A 17,895-nucleotide genomic window follows, 5' to 3' on the forward strand; every position below is an offset into this window, starting at 1 on the left:
TACAGTAGCTTTTACCGCTGTTATATGACAGTTTTCCAGCGTCCATCCACCACCCCATCTCCTCACTTAGTTGTCCTATCCCAAACCTGGGATTACTCTGGGTTCGGGCCAAAATCTGTTATCCAAATACAATGTATTATTACAGTATCAACTGAGGGTGCTCTTGCTTGTGTCGAGCGTCGGCCAATAGTGAGCCTATGTGTGACGTAGATCTACGCAATCACACTACATTGACTGACTAGAGGCCCACAGCGATATAAATATATAGATATGCCTGTTCTGGTAAATTCTTACTGAAGTCCTTAAGTGAGTTTGCTGCCTTTGCTGTGAGGGAGATGCTCACAGAAGCTGCTGCACACCAAGACCTGCAGGTAGAAAAAAATAAGAAAAGCCTTAAATATAAATATGGTAAGCCTTACCAGTAATGTGATAATTATTTTTAAGGTTCTCGAAATTTTTTAAATAAATACTGTAATAATAATAATAGTAGTTCAAAGTATGAATAGTTTTTAGTCAAATGACATAAAAAGACCGGGCCCCTCGACACTCTTAAAACTTTTCTCCCTCAAACAGCAAGCTAACGTTACTTATGCAGGCTACACACAGCAATATAAATAACATCTCTTCAAGTCGTTCTAGTAAAATAATAACAATAATAAGTAAACAAACCTCAAAATCACTTTGCTGAGAATGATACACCAGCAGCCGAGGAGTTGAAGATATCCTCTGGTAGTGCGCGCGATATTAAAAAATGCGCGTGCGGCGTGTCATCCGGGTGAGTTCGTCAGGTGAAAGGTCATCATGTGGGTCATTTTATTTACGGCTAAATTATTATTCATTAATTTTACTAATAGTTAGATTGGGCAGGCATCCACAAAAGGGCCTTTAATTACAAAAAAAGGATAGGAAATTTTGCCTTGACAAAAGGGCTCTTTGGGCACCAAGGGGCAAAGGGCCAGGTGCTCAAGCAGTGATACACAGCATGTCTTGCTCTCCTGATGCAGGTCTCTCTGTACTCTTGTCTGTAAGTGGACGTATTCTCCGTCTGAAGGCTGGGACGACACCCTCTGGAGCGCCATCGGCTTGGAGGACCTGATGGAAAACTGCTATTGTAAAATCGGTGGGAGAGAGTAAAGCTCAGGTGTCTGTGTGTGTTCAGCCGGTCGTGTTGACTGATAGTGTGTGTGTGTGTGTGTGTGTGTGTGTGTGTGTGTGTGTGTGTGTGTGTGTGTGCAGGTGAGCAGACTTGTATTCCTGGGACTCCTGTAGGACGAGGACTGACCGCAGAGGCGGCTGCAGATCTGGGCCTGAGACCGGGAACGGCTGTGGCCGCTTCACTCATAGACGCACACGCAGGAGGGTTAAGTATGATACGCCACACCAGCTGAGTGCTAATGCAGCGCTCGCTCATCCACGTCTCTTTGAAATGCAGAGAAAACTGTGTCATGGCCTCGTTTACACTGCAGGTCTTGATGCCCAATTCTGATTTGTTGCCTATATCCAATTTATTTGACTGTCCGTTTACACGTCTTTTTCAATTGTGACCCATTTCCGATTTGACATACTATCTGAAACATCGCGCATGCTTAAAGTTGGTTCTTGCACAGATGGACGAATGCGAAATATGCTTGATGCTAGCTCTGCGATATATGCAAAGTTCGCCAAACATCAGCATGACTGTGAGGCGGAGGACGACGAAAAGGGCCATCATTGCAGCAGCGCATGTGCTTCAGTTATTGTGTGCGAGAGATCTCGGGACTGCTGGGAACATACAACACGATCTCATGAAAGTGCGTAACTAATTTTATTTCTCGCGCCATTTATACGTCAAAAATAGTTTTGCGTGCATAATACGCACTGTAAACCCCTTGGGTAGGATTAGGGGTGTGGAGTGCGTGCGTATTACACACCATAAAGAACATATTTTTGAAATTACCATTGTTTGGAAGCGCTATATAAATGCCTCATTCATTTATATCATATGCACTCAAAAACTATTTTTGGTGTAAATGGCACGAGAAATAAAATTAGTGGTATAGATATGTACTTTCATGAGATTGTGGCGGGCTTTAACGAAAAGCAGTGGGTCCGAAATGTTAGGATGAGCTAGCCAACTTTTGATATGTTGTGTCATCGTGTGTCCACATTCCTCTCCTATGACGACACCATCCGTCCCTTCGCAGATGCGTGTCGGGGTTGTCTCTCGTCATTAAACCGCGGAGACGTAATGCCTCAGAAAATCCTGCCTTTTACATGACAGTCGCATTGGCACATATATGATTTATATCTGATTTATTTCCACATATGAACGAGGCCTGAAACAGATCTCGAAATATCCGAATGCATGCGTTTTTTCCCTGTTTACACAGTCATATAACACATCCGATCTGTGTCACATATGAGCAAAAAATCTGAATTTGGTCTCATTTCACTGACAGTGTAACCAAGGCCATAATGAATGCATTTACACTGCGTTAAATACGGTGTCACTCCACTTCTGTTTGAGTGTGTGACCTTCGACAACCCGCTTCACTCCTAAATAGATCAGGTCTTTATATTTTTATCACTACAACACATATTGTTATTTTGATTAAACAATCATCATGTGTTCTAAAATAGAAGCAAAGAGACTATACATGTAATATAGGTCTACATTTATGTAATTTTAATGCTCTGGCCTTTGCAGATATTTAAAATATGGCCATCTTTAAGCATGACTCTTTGGATTTATATGAAATGGTAACACTTTACAATAAGATTACATTTTTTAGCATTAACTTAGGTTAATAAATGTTGTATAAGTATTATTCATTGTTAGTTTGTTAATTTCAACATTTACTAATACATTTTAAATTGAGTTTTAATTTTTATTTTATCTGTTATTACCTTAGTTAATGTACTATGAACTAATATGAATGATCAAGGTACAATTGTATTGCTCAAATATTAATACATGCAGTAAAACATATATTGCATAATGCATATAGTTCATGAAAGCTAGCTAATACATCCTTGTTAACAAATGGGACTTCCAAAGTGTTACCTATGAAATTTATATAGGCTATGTTTCTAGGTAATAGCTAAAGAAACACATATCTGCAATATTTTAATGTCTAAATTTATTTCTGTATAGTTAGTTATGTAGAACTTCTCATTTTAATATATTCATATTTATATATTTATTTAATTTAGCACATTTCAGTTCAGCACTGTTTTACTCGAGTGTTATGTTTGTTTTTAATCCAGTATCCATTTAAAAAAATATTGGTTGAATAATCGGTTATCGGCATGTACGGTCAAACCTAAATATCTGTATCTGTAAAATCCACTATCGGTCGACCTCTACTGTAAACAACAAGAACAAGCAGGAACACTTTAATTTCCTCATAATATCCACTGCAGCATCAGCTTTTTTCTCTCTGTGTCTGAAATGCTTCGATCAAGGATTCAGTCTCTCGAAACCCCGCCTCTCTGAGAGCTGCTCTGCTCTGATTGGTCAGATGGCCCAGTCTGCTGTGATTGGTCTGAAACCAAACCCTCATTATCATATCTGAATCTCAGCTCTTGATATACACTGGGATGCGAACATTAACAATACCGTGGGTTTTACCATATCAGGAAGTGAGACTGGAATTACAGGTTGACTCATTTCAGTTCAGAATCGCTTTCTTTTTGGAGACAAAAAATCTATTTATCAGAACTTTGATCATTGAAACGATACTCGGTTACTAACGTTACCTCGGTTCTCTCTAGAAGAGGGAACGAGTATTGCGTAAGCTAGCGTAAGCTAAGCTAAAGTCATCTTTGCTCGAGATATTGAAGCCAAAAATTATCCTTAATATTGTATTTACTGTCAACGCAGTACAGCAGCCAGCAGACTTAGAGCAGGCCATCTTGTGTGCTCATTGGCTGCCCTGCGGCAACTGCTGCAGCCTACCACTGAACCTCGCGTGTGACGTCACGTCTAATTAGGGCGCTTCGCGCCCTTACGTGTCATAGCCCGCCAAAATGGGGGTGGCTTAGCGTATAAAAGCCAGGCTCGTTGGCTGTGTCCTGGTTTCAGCAGCTGAAGCGAAAAACGCTCGTGGCGCCTGCACAGTCAGGTTACGCAATACTCGTTCCCTCTTCTAGAGAGAACCGAGGTTACGTTAGTAACCGAGTATCGTTCTCTTACGAGAGGTTCTCTCGTATTGCGTAAGCTAGCTTACACTACGGGAACCCATTGTCAAGGCCGTGCGCCCAGCCTCCACTTCATGAGTCCCAGGCGAACGTCGCGTGAGAGAAGTCTGCGCATGATCATCTGGGCAGGACAAACACACTGCTCACACTGACAGAAGTTTAGCCTGCAAGGCGGGAACTTCCAGGTTATAAAACCTAACAAATGTGGAGGGAGAGGCCCAGCCTGCCGCCTCACAAATGTCATGAATGGAAATTCCGCTGAACCAAGCCCACGACGAGGCCACGCCTCTGGTGGAATGCGCCCTGATGCCCAAGGGGCATTGCAGACCTTTAGACTTATAAGCAGATTTGATAGCTTCCACTATCCATCTGGACAGGCTCTGTTTAGCGGCGGCGAGACCCCTGGTGCGCCCACCGAACGAGACAAAGAGCTGTTCCGAACGCCTGAAAGAGGCGGAGCGCGTAATGTAAACCCTCAGTGCCCTGACGGGGCAGAGGAGATCCACATCACCCTCACAGATCGGATGCTGGCAGAGCCGAAAGAGAAATGACCTGCGCTCTGAAGGCGGTGCCCAACACTTTAAGGACATAACCATGTCTTGGCTTGAGGATGACTTTAGAGTCATTTGGCCTGAACTCAAGACACGCTGCGCTAACAGATAGCGCGTGTAAATCCCCCACACGTTTAACTGATGACAGAGCTGTCAGAAAAACGGGTTTGAGCGAGAGGTACTTTAGGTCCACGGAGTTTAATGGTTCTAAGGGGAAAGCTTTCAGGGCCTCTAGGACCAGTGAAAGATCCCACATGGGAACCGACGAGGGTCGCGGGGGATTCATCCGTCTAGCTCCTATAAGGAAGCGAATGACGAGCTCGTTCCTTCCTATTGACTGGCCACGCGTCGACTCAGTGAACGCTGCGACGGCCGCCACATAGACTTTAAGCGTGGGTGGGGACCTGCCCTTATCCAACTTCTCTTGAAGGAAGCTAAGCAACCCCGTGACCCCACACATTCGTGGGTCTAGATCTCTATCAGCACACCATTTGGAGAACACGACCATTTAGACGCGTAAAGTCGCCTCGTAGAGGGAGCTCTGGCTTGCGTAATCGTGTTCATCACTCCTTCTGGCAGTACAACGGGTATCCGTTGATTAACCATACGTGCAGAGACCAGCGCTCTGGATGGGGATGCCAGATTGAGCCGCGGGCTTGAGAGAGGAGATCTCTCCTCACCGGAATCGGCCAACGGGCTGTTTGGGGCAGCCGCATAAGCTCCGGGAACCAGGTTTGATTCTGGGCTATAAGGAGCACAGAGTGGCGCGTTTCCCTGATTCTCTTGATTACCTGTGGTAACAGAGAGACCGGAGGGAAAGCATAAAGTGGGAGGCTGGGCCAGATTTAGGCCAACGCATCCTCGTTCTTTGAAAAGAACAGCGGGCAATGAGTGTTGTCTTTTGACCCAAACAGGTCGACTTTCGCTTTGTCGAAGAGGCGCCACAGTAACTGGACTGTTTGGGGATGCAGGGACCATTCCCCTTGGGGAACGTAGTTCCTGGACAGTTTGTCTGGATCGTCGTTCAAGTGGCTTGGCACATGCGTGGCTCTCAGCGAGCGCAGGCGGCCCTGAGACCATATAAGAAGGCGTTCCGTCAGATGGCAGTGGTTTCTGGATCTGACGCCGCCCTGACGGTTTATGTAGGACACCACAGACATGTTGTCCGAGCGGACCAGTACATGGTGGTCCTGTATGAACTATCACTTGGGTGTTCAGCCAGCGTTTTAGCGGGCGGATGCGCAGGAGGCCCAGCTGAAGCACAGCCGCAGCTGATGCCATACAGCCTAGCATCTTCTGGAATGTCTTCAGAGGTGTAATGCTGCCCTCCTGGAAAGACGCGGCTAGCTGTCGAACACGGCGGGCGTGCTGTGTCGATAAGCGGGCCGTCATAGCCACAGAGTCCAGTTCTATTCCTAGGAAGGAAACCTGACTGACTAGTGGGCAGTAATGACCTCTTGGTCCAGTTGACCATGAGACCCAAGCTTTCCAGATGGCTGAGAAGCACAGCTCTGTGAGATAACAGTTCTATCTCTGACTGACTCCGCGATGCGGAGAGCTTCGCTGAAGATGATGAAATCAGTGACGCAGCAAACGAGCCTGGCTTTTATACGCTAAGCCACCCCCATTTTGGCGGGCTATGACGCATAAGGGCGCAAAGCGCCCTCATTGGACGTGACGTCACGCGCGAGGCTCAGTGGTAGGCTGCAGCAGTTGCCGCAGGGCAGCCAATGAGCACGCAAGATGGCCTGCTCTAAGTCTGCTGGCTGCTATACTACGTTGACAATAAATACAAAATTAAGGATAATTTTTGGCTTCAATATCTCGAGCAAAGATGACTTTCCCCGTAGCGTAAGCTAGCTTACGCAATACGAGAGAACCTCTTGTAAGAGAACTGCAGATCTTTCACATTCGCAAACATATTTATTACACACTACATTAAAGGAAATACACTAAAAAGCATAATTGGGGCTTTTTAAATCCTGTTGACACAGTAGGAGCATTGCAGTGTTTGTGTGCTCCTAATATGGCCCTGATGTTTAGTCAGCCTCTTCTTGGTTTCATCACAGTGTTCCTGTAATAACTGTCCTGACCTGCTTAATCTAAACCTTCAGATGATATATAGCAATAAATAAACAGGCAAAACATGTAAACTAGTGCAAGATTTTACAGGCAAAACCAGGGTTTTTTCATCCACTTGTCAGTTTTGAGCTCTAACTGCTTCCATAGCTTGTCTTCTTTCAAACTAGTGGAAAGAAAACAAGTGCTTATTTTATTTCACTTTATCTATTAGTGTCTGTAAATTTTAATCCTTAAAGACGGTGAACTTGAGTCCGAAATCTCCAATTCAGCAGCTTCACACACGCCAAAATTGTAGTTTATATGAAATCTATATCTATATGAAAGTTTGTTCATATATCATTCACCACATTTATGCAACATTTTTATACAACTGCTAAAAACATGATGAAAATGTATTTGTTTCTGTCTGTTGACAGTCTTTTCTGATTTATAGAGTGATAAAAAGAAAAATCCAAAATCCCTGCTGGAAAAAAACAGTAATATGTCAACAAAATCAAATAAAAATGATGAATCTGGTTTCTGGACAGGAAATATATGCATATGAGTGCATATTTAATTAGATAGTGACTCATTTGCATATTGCAATGCAAAAACAATTGTGTTACTGTACTGTGATTAATTAGCTGGGTAATTATCGTAAGATCTGTGAGTTTAAATTTATGTAGCAGTGTCAGTTATATTTTCTGTAATTTTATTGTCTTGTTGTAGAGGTCATCGGGGCCGATGTGAGGGGACACCAGCTGCCCTGTGAAGAGCAACCAGTCACGTCCCGTTTGGCTGTCATATGTGGGACGTCCTCATGTCACATGGCTGTGAGCTTCAGTTCCTGTACTTGTTTGTGTTCAAAGCATGTGACTGTTGATGTCAGCGTGTGTCTGTATCTCTCAGGTGAGCACACAGCCGCTGTTCGTCCCTGGGGTCTGGGGCCCATATCTGTCCGCCATGCTGCCGGGACTGTGGCTTAATGGGGGAGGTCAGAGCGCCACGGGACGACTGGTGAGTCAATCACATCTATCTTTAATATGGAAGGAAATCCCAGAATGCACTGGACAAAATACATTTAGATTTTATTCAATACTGAAAGCATAATTGCAAAACAAACCAGTCTAAGAGACCATTCACACAGAACACATTTTTGTGGTTAAAAATGCAAGATGTAGCGCAGTGGAATGGAAAAACACACTCAAAACACTTCAAGCCCCTTAACATACTAAAACAGTGACATTAAAAGTGTAATTTAGTGTACAGCTTATTGATGATGCAGATGAGCACAGAATGTTAACACAATACTAAATGTTTAAGAATTTCCTCTATATTGGTTTCCTTCCTAAACGTTTACTCGTATTGCGTCTTTGCTAGACGCTATGGGGGAAAACTTAGTTTTGAAAACTTAAATGATTTATTGAAGCCTTTTTTCAATAACGCAGTGCTACTGCACAGCCATAATAGTGCGGAGATGCACGCATGCTTTTGGCTAGGCAAGTGGGAACTGCACAAACCTATGGCCAACTGGCATGTCTGCGCGAGCCCATCCGGGGCTGGGGGGGGGGTGTCCCGCCGAACCGTGCGCAGAGCCCGCCAAAGAGGCGGGGCTTCTGCCTATACAGCTGCTCATTTTGCCATGGGATTTCAGAAATTTTTCTACTTCAGTAATGATCAACTGCCCTTCATTTATTCCACATGAGTGAAGCTTCGGCACTCTCCGGCGACCAAGAGCCTGATCGTTCGGCGCACGCCCTCAAAACCTACCTACCAGACCTAAATGGACATCGCGTCTTAATCCGGTCGGACAACATGGCGATAGTATCCTACATAAACCACCAGGGTTGGACTCAGGTAGAAGCCTCTGTACAGGGTAGCCAGACGTCTGCTCTTTTGGGCACAACACAGCCTGCGCTTGCTGAGAGCGATGCACGTGTCTTGCAGATTGTCTCGCGACAGCATGTCTGCTCCCTGATTCAATGTGTCCCCGGGAGAATGGGCCCTCCAGCCCCAGGTTCAAACAATTTGGAGTGTCTTCGGCAGGGCAGAGGTTGACCTCTTCGCCTCCAAAGACAACTCTCACTGCCCAATATTCCATGGCCCACAAATAGCCCAGTCTTCCCCTTTATGCTTTTCCCTCAGTCGTGCTCTTCCCTCAGGTCATCAACAGGATCAGAGAGGAGAGATGCACAGTCTGTCTGGTGGCCCCCCTTTGGTGGACCCAGCCTTGGTTTCCCGAGATGATTCAGCTGCTAGCAGCAGCCCCATGGCCAATGCCATGGGCTATCCATGTGGGCTATCCACGAGAGTGTCCTAAACACTATATCTGAGACCAGAGCCCCATCCACGAGACTCGTCCACGTACTTAAGTGTTCTGTCTTCTCCAAATGGTGCTCAGCATGGAGCCAAGACCCTACTTCATGTGATGTACCGCTCCTATTTTCCTTCCTACAAGTGCTGCTGAACGCGTGTCGTACCCTTCCACGCTCCGTCTATGTGGCGGCCATAGCAAAGTTAGATGCTCCTGTGGCCGGCCAGATGTTGGGTAGAAGCAATTTGATTGTTCGCTTCCAGAAGTGGGCAAGGATGCTCAACCTGCCTCGCCCCCTCACAACACCTTCCTGAGACCTATCAGTCCTGTTACAGTCTTCAGGGCCCTCAAGGGGCCCCCGTTTGAGCCGCTACAGTCGGCCGAATTAAGGGCACTTTCGCTCAAGACCGCACACTTGCTAGCCTTAGCATCGGTCAAGCAAGTGGGCCTGAGATTACGGGAACGAGTATTGCGTAGACAGCTGTGCTATAGGCAGATGCCCCGCCCTCTTTGGCCGGCTCTGCGCTCGGTTCGGCGGGACGCAGCCTGATTGGCTCGCGCAGATGTGCCACTTCGCCATAGACATGTGCCGTTCCCACTGCCCAGCCAATAGCGTGCGTGCATCTCCGCACTATTATGGCCGTGCAGTAATACTGCATTATTGAATAAAAGGCTTCAACAAATCGGACAAAAAGGAATTTTCCCCCATAGCATCTAGCAAAGACACAATACTCGTTCCCGTTATCTCAGGGAACCGAGGTTATGTTAGTAACCGAGATGTTTTATATGGGACAACACTTGAGGAACGTTTCATCTGCTCGCCTGTACACAGTATGCATCATCAATAAGGTGTGTATTGAATGTGATCTTTTAATATCTCTGTTTTGCTACATTAGTACATAGGAAAGCCTTGCCCTCAAGGTGGGTGTGCCTATAAGGGTGTGTTAGAATCGAAATGAAATGGTCCAAACGAGAAGTGCCCCAATTATTGGTCTTTTATTATGAATAAACAATTCACAACCCCAGCGCCGGAGGGAGACAAAACGCTCAGCTCATAATGTCTAAATTAAAGTCTTACGGGGAGGAGTATAAGTCCAGTTAGTATAAATTCATAGAAAAGAATGTGCAAACGTGTCAGTTTTCGGCTGAACAAAGAATCCTTCTTATGTTATAGATTTATGCTGAGGGAGAAAATATATTTCTAACAATGGCCCCATTGATAAGATAATTATCACATAATAGAATTATCATATCACATCATTCTCAGCATATTCATTCTAGTACAATAATACATGCAATATTCTTCAATCAAACATTTCCTTCAAAATCATTAATATTTGACAGTTCTTTTCATCAAAGCATATACAAAAAATTCAAAAGTATTCATAGCACGATGAATCTTAATAGATTCAGTTATAATTATTGCTAATATCAATCAGCAATCTCGTTCTTCGTCTACTTCTCTTCCTCGTTCTCCTTTCGATCAGTGCTTCCACATAGGCTTGTGCGTTCCCCTGGGATGGAGCTGCCTTAACCCGGCTAGCATGGACCCACTGCGGCTGGTGGTCAGTCAGAACACCGGTCCTCGTCACAGCGATAACAGTGGATGGTCCTGAATAGTTCGGCTCACCGAGTTACGTGGGCTTCAGACACCTGTTGTCCTGGAACGAAAGGATGAGTCGGCTTTTCTGAAGGAAGAGGGAGAGAGAGAGAAACATAACCATTTATGCCTTTTAACGTTCTAACTAAGGAATCCACGTAATCCGAGATGATCACCTCCGTGTCACCTGTGGAGAGATTGCCAGCGCGACCTCTGACCCAAGGGGTCGGGAAAGGTCTACCCATCAGAATTTCAAATGGAGAAATTTTTGTGGTTGCTGATGGGGACATTCTCATTTCCGTCAATACGGCAGGCAGCAAATCAACCCAATTTCTGCCTGTATCTAGACACGCATTATTGAGACGTTCTTTTATCGTCTTATTTGTCTGTTCTACGTTAGCTTATAATTGCGGCGAATAGGGAATGTGGAAGTGCCAATTAATATTAAACTCTTTGGCTAACAATTGTGTGACTTTTGAAGCAAACGGAGTTCTATTATCACTCGCTATAACGGTTGGAATACTGAAACGCGGTATAATTTCTTTTGCAAGAACCTTTACAACCGTCTGAGCGTTTTCTTTACCACACGTAAAAGCTTCAGGCCACTTAGAAAATCGATCAACAATCATGAGCAAATATTTGTGATTTCCACATGGAGGCATGTGTGTAAAATTGATCTGTAAATATTAAAAAGGAACCTCAGGATGCGGTAAAGCTTCATGCGGGTTGCCTTGTGTCTGTTTGTTCGTGCACACACCAGGCAAGCATCCAATATCAACAAAGTATTCTTTCGAACATTTGCTATGCAGTATGATTGATTCAAATTTTGTATCACTTTTTCTTTTGACACGTGTGATACACCATGATAATGCCTGCACAGCATTACAACGGTGGATGCTGGTAGAGCGATTCTACCCTGCTTGTCTCTCACAATACCAGCTTGATCTGGTTTTACTTCGTTCGCAGCCCAATGAATCAAGTCAACTTGCGTAGGGTTAGCTTGCAGTACTTTAATGTCCAAATCATTAATCAGCGACAAATTCATCATAGGTACATCGTTGCTCTTTTCATTTACGTATGGACTAAGTATTACTTCTTTAGCAGCCCATTTCGCGACTTCATCTGCAAACCTGTTTCCCTTAGCCTCATCCGATTAACCTGTTTTATGACCAGCTACTTTAATAACAGCAAGTTTCGATGGTTTCGATGGTCAAAATTGTTTTTACGTCGGAGGTTTTGAAATTTCTTTCTTCCCACAATTTAGCAAAATCATGGACAACGGCGTACGCGCATTTGGAATCAATGTATATATTGATGCACTGAACTTTTGCCAACTGACAAGCTCTTGTTAGAGCAATTAATTCTGCTACTTGAGTTGATTTATATGGCAATGAATATGCCTCAATTACACGATCAGGTAATTTGACAATAGCATATCCACACAAGTATAAATTGTCATTTGGCTTGAAACAGGATCCGTCTATATACCAATTATCTCCCTCCTCCAGGAAAGATGTCGACACATCTGGCCTGCAGGCAGTCGAAGTTTGGATTCTGGTAAGGCAGTCGTGGTCGTCACTCTCAAATTCACCATCTGTCAACAACCTGTGCAGATGTACAGTAGGACCATGAATAACAGAAGTTACTTTCAACGTTAAATTAGCAGTTGCTAATAATATAGCCTCATAGCCTGAACGACGTTGAGCAGTCATGTGTTGAGTAGAAATGTTATGCATAATTGCTCCTACCTGATGTGATGTGTGAACTGTGAGTGGATATGATAAAACAACCCTTTCAGCATCCTGTACCATGATCGCTGCAGCAGCCACTGCACGTAAACAGGCCGGGAGTCCCCGAGCCACTGAATCAAGAGTTTTAGACAAATAAGCTACTGGACCAAAAGTGCCCCCATGCTCTTGGGCCAGGATTCCTGCGGCTGTGCCCCCACCTTCGTGCACGTACAGGTGGAAATCTCGCTTGTAGCAAGGAAGGCCGAGGGCGGGAGGCCTTAACAGAGAGGATTTCAAATGTCTTAACGCTTGGTCCATCTCACTTGTCCATGTAATGTCCTCTTTATCATCCAGCGTAGCGTCTCGCAGGATTTTGTCATACATGGAGCAATTTGGCACCCATAATCGACAGTAATTGACCAGTCCCAGAAAGCTCTGCATTTGCTTCCGTGTTGAAGGGTGCTTGAACAAAGCGATGGCTTTGACTCTGTCCGCAGACAGGCGAACTTGGCCTTGTGACAGTTCATTGCCGATGTAATTGACTTTCCTCTGCACCCACTGAAGTTTCTCTTTAGATGCCTTGGAACCAGCCTCTGCTAAAACGTTGCAGACAATTGTAGTGGCAGCAGCACACATGTCCGCAGAGGCACCAGTGACGAGAATGCCATCAGCGTATTGGAGCAGGCAGGTGTCAGGAGGGAGTCTGACATCCTTCAGCCTTGCGTGCACTACAGCGGAGAAAACAGCCGGAGAATCTCTGAACCCTTGAGGGAGTCTTGTCCATATGTACTGGCAATTCTGAAAACAGAAACCAAAAAGTGGCTGAGTTTGTTGGTCAACAGGAATGCTGAAGAAGGCGGAGCATAAATCAATGACAGAATAAAATGCATGTTCTAAAGGAATATAATTAATAATAGTTTGTACATCTGGCACAATAGGAGCATGTGGTTTTATCAAATCATTAATTTTTCTCAAGTCTTGCATTAAGCGCCAAGAATCATTTGCTTTCTTGATTGGATTAATTGGTGTGTTGTAAGGTGAATGAGTGCGAACCAGAATGCCTTGAGCCAGAAACTGATCAATGAGGGGTCGAATTCCCTCCTCTTTTTCCTTTGAAAGCGAATGTTGTTTTTTAAAAAAAAAACAGGCCTATTCATTGTCAAATTGGCCACATAAGGTTGGATATCAAGAAGTCCCACGTCATCCTTATGGGCCGCCCACAATTTCGGGTTTACATCAGCTACTTCCTGTCCGAGCTCAGTTGCAGATACATCCTCGAAGAGAGCACTTCCTGTGTCGGTCGTAAGAGAAAAGGCTGCTGGAAACATGAGTTGCAAAGAGTCAGAGTCAAATCCTAATTTAACACCCAACTTATGCATTAAATCTCTACCTAACAAGCAGAATAAAGAATCAGGTATAATTGCAAAAAATCATGCATTTTGAACAATGATGGTATATCATTAGAAGTAACAAATAAAGGTGGTGTCAAATTACAAACCACTGGAATATTATCTATTCCTATAGAATTTAATGTCCGTCATTCCTTTCCCCATTCAGTCGGATACACAGGTCTCTGTCTTTCAGAGGGAGAAAGAAAGGGAGGCCATCAGAGCGCCTAAACATCGGTTTCTCATTAGTTTGCTGAAATCTCTCAGCTTTTTTTCTGCAAAATCGCTGTGTGTGTCCGCTGTGTGTGACATAAAAAAACACTTTATGTCATTCCTAACATTGGGTGGCGGGCGATTTTGGACAGTGGAATTTACTTGGAACATTGCGGGAACTTTTCCTCTGGAGTTTTCAAATGCCCCAGCAGACGACAGTTCACGCAAGCGTCTACCCAATTCATCAACAGAAATGTTACTAATGTTGGTTATAGTTATTCGAATCATTTGTGCAGTCTCGTTGTGCATGTTATTCAAAAATGTGTTCACAAATAGTAAATAATTTTCATCAACAGGGTAGGATTTATTTTTTATAGGTTCCGAGACAGGAGAAGTTTGAATGCTCTCATATCTGGGAGGGAGGGGCGCTCTGACTTCAGCAGGATGTGAAATAACTTTCTCCTTCTCAGGCTGTTCAGCTTGAGGGGGAGAAAGATTTTTGTTGTTATCCACTTTTGGACCACGATTCCAATAAGATTGCATGTCTTTCCAGATCTTATAGGTACGTTTCATATACGAATAATCCCAATCGGGATCGCCCCAATTTCCAAAAATCATGTATTTTGCTTCACGCATATATGTGTCTTTAAATGAGCCGTCACGAGGAAACGCATCTAATTGTGTTTTGCCAGTTGACCAGCCAGCTAAATTTGACACATATGGCTCTGTAAAAAATGCTTGATTATTTCTAATCATAAAATCTTTCGGAGATTCATTTTCTAACGGTGGACTAATTTTATTCCCCATTGTACACACACAAAAATTTCTCCTTCATGCAACTTAAATAAATTGCAATATAGCCAAATGGAACTGTAGGGTATGGACCAATCAGACACTAATTATTCATTATATACAAAGGTTTATGAAACTCCAAAACTAACAGCCCAAATGAACGAACACAAGGGGCAGAAACAGTGTCATGTTACAGGGCATGATGAGGAGATTTTACGACCTCCGAGGAATGTGGCCACATGCACAAGAGAGAGACTATGAAACAGAAACCCTCTTTAAAACAGACTTTGCTGCATTAATCATAGACTAACTGATCTATAAATGAACATGCATAAAACTGTGAAAGAAACAGTGTAAATGGTTGACTGTCTCGTGTACTATTAGGTATATATTATGGTATGTATCCTGGTATACAACCAACTAACGATCAATGTAACCTCACCTGTATCATGCCTCCTACCTAATTAATCCTCATTTAATGACTCACACTTTGATGTTCATCACCTTCTTCTAGAATGCAGTGTGGATGTGTTATAGCTATCTGAGCATTAATGAAGGTATAACCACGCTAGGGACAAAGACCCGTAAATCAACTAAGAGCCACTTTCCCTCTCAGACATGTCACCTTTCTGATTGGTCGAGTTCAACCCTTAGGGGAGGATCTTTTCCAGGCTTTATTAGAGACAGCCCACATGTGACCTCCCTCTCTTAGTTCTTTCATCCAGCCACAACACTGTTCTGGTGATCCTGGGGAACCCCCTCCCCCTCCACAGGGGCCCCAGGGCCCAGCAGGCCTCGATCCAACCAGATATGGGCACAGGCAGGAGAGAGAAGACTCTCACAAAGAACCAAGGACAATCTCAGGAGTTTTGGAACAAAGACTCCAACCAACAACGACTCCAATCACTCACTCTTCCGACTTCCTCACTTCTCCTGGGTGCTCAGCGTGGCCTCAACAGGGCCCCAGGCCCTGACCAAACCAGCCATGCGTTCCTGGAGAAAGAGAACTCTCAACCAACTTCCACTTCACACTGCCGGAACCATCAACGACTTAAATTTTCAACAACTTCAAGAATTGTTCCCACTACAAATGCAAGTATTCAATTCAATGAAATGTGAAAATGAAATTCTGATGGTTCTTCTCATAGACCCTTTCTCCGGTTGCCAATTTAATCCTATCACTTACCTATTTCTGTATATGTGTGTGTTTAGTTTATTCATGTTTATGATTTAGTTAATAAAACTTATGCACTTTATGTATTTGGTTCTGATTTGCTTGCAATACGAAGTCCCTTTATGGTTTCGGTTCTTGCTACATGCTCAAAACGCTGTACATATTAAGAAATAATTATTCTTCTGTGGCCAGGGAAGATACCCTTTTCTTAGAATAAATGAATAATCAAAAGAGTTCGTTGGACGAACTGATTAATTGATTGTAATATTAATTTAGCCATGTCAAGTTAATCCAATTAACTGACCCAAATATTCAAAATTAATCATAACAAGTTATTATTGATTATTAATATTTCATATAGCTAGGTTCCTTACAGAACTCAAAGAAAAGTATACAATTTCAAATTAATTGTGTTAGTAAATTGGCAAATAGAGAGAGAAATAAGAGAGAAGAAAAGAAAAGAGAAAGTTAAAAGAAAAAAAATTGTGATTTATTTATTCATAGCCCTAGACCAAAGGGAAATTAAAATAGACTTTGCAAAAGAAAACAAATTATCTGTGTAGCAAATCTATTTTTTTCTTGCAAAAAACGGAGGAAAGTGATCAATTTTCCTTATGTTCTTCCCGCATTTATCGAAAACACGAGGATAACCGGTCCCGTATCGTTTTAAACAAAGACAAATAACATCGAAAGAGGGAGCTCAAATCTCTTTTGCTTGTTCTTCTCACATTTTTTATTAAAAATACGAGGCTACCGTCCTGTATCGTTTTATACAAGGACAAATAACAAAAAAGAGAGAGAGATCAGTTCCCTTTTTTCTGCTCTTCCCGCATTAATTAAAACACGAGGCTGATTTCACCAAATATGGTAAAAATCACGGCACTACAAATACGTTTTCTCAGCAGACAGTAAGAATCAACTTTCTCTTTTGTAAAAAAAAAAAATTCTTACCTGTCTGGAGAAATCCCTGACGACGCCCCCAAGTGTTAGAATCGAAATGAAATGGTCCAAACGAGAAGTGCCCAAATTCTTGTTTTTTTATTATGAATAAACAATTCACAACCCCAGGCCGGAGGGAGACAAAACGCTCGGCTCATAATGTCTAAATTATACATTATATAGGCAAAGTATTACAGGGAGGAGTATAAGTCTAACCAATAGAACCAAACATTACATCATTGGCATATCATATAGACTTTATATTACAACTTCTTTATATGGGCAGTATGCGCTAGAATCTCCTTGCAAGCCTGGAGCTCAGAGGAAGCTCTTCAATGTGTAACATAGAAACACAAAGAAAGAAAAGGAAGAGAAAGGAGAAGGGAGGGGGCTCCCTTCCTCATTAATGAATACCAGATGTTTAACTTTACATACATAGAAAAGAATGTGCAAACGTGTCAGTTTTAGGCTGAACAAAGAATCCTTCTTATGTTATAGATTTATGCTGAGGGAGAAAATATATTTCTAACAGGGTGTGAAGATTTTCATAGTGAAAACAAGGGTTGTGTACCGAAACCTGGTACCAATATGGAACCGGTACCTAATGGCTCGTTTCCACGGAGCGGTACGTTACGGTACAGTACAGTACAGTACGATTTGGGATGGTAAACCCTGATCTGGCTTGCATTTCCACCGCCAACAGTACCCTTACTTGATAGGCGTTGTAGTGTTACAAATTTATTAAAATGTTTCAATTTAGGTTCAACAGTATTTTATCTGAGAAAGTTACCATTTTGAGGCATAGGACATTAACCGTTTTGTTACTTCTCATCTGATGTCACAGACCTGCCTGTTCCTGTCTGTCCTGCTCTCTCTATTGTAAGTTAAATTGATTAGAGCACTGAGACTATCACCTTTTGTCTTTATCCACTGCCTGGCCATTAAGCTCTATGA

General features: G+C 43.2%; 1 protein-coding gene across 1 annotated transcript in view; it reads left to right on the plus strand.

Moving 5' to 3' along the window:
* LOC143719438 (FGGY carbohydrate kinase domain-containing protein-like) overlaps nucleotides 1-17,895 on the plus strand; it is a 45,961-nt gene that overhangs the window by 14,961 nt on the left and 13,105 nt on the right. Inside the window, exons 3-6 of the mRNA XM_077209786.1 lie at nucleotides 1,005-1,120; nucleotides 1,237-1,365; nucleotides 7,521-7,624; nucleotides 7,701-7,808. Of these exons, the coding sequence (XP_077065901.1) occupies nucleotides 1,005-1,120; nucleotides 1,237-1,365; nucleotides 7,521-7,624; nucleotides 7,701-7,808 (457 nt within the window). The remainder of the gene's footprint in view (nucleotides 1-1,004; nucleotides 1,121-1,236; nucleotides 1,366-7,520; nucleotides 7,625-7,700; nucleotides 7,809-17,895) is intronic.

Source organism: Siphateles boraxobius, unplaced genomic scaffold, assembly GCF_051911475.1.
Source record: "Siphateles boraxobius isolate OS27281-9 unplaced genomic scaffold, OSU_SipBor_1 63, whole genome shotgun sequence".
Classification (NCBI taxonomy): domain Eukaryota; kingdom Metazoa; phylum Chordata; class Actinopteri; order Cypriniformes; family Leuciscidae; genus Siphateles; species Siphateles boraxobius.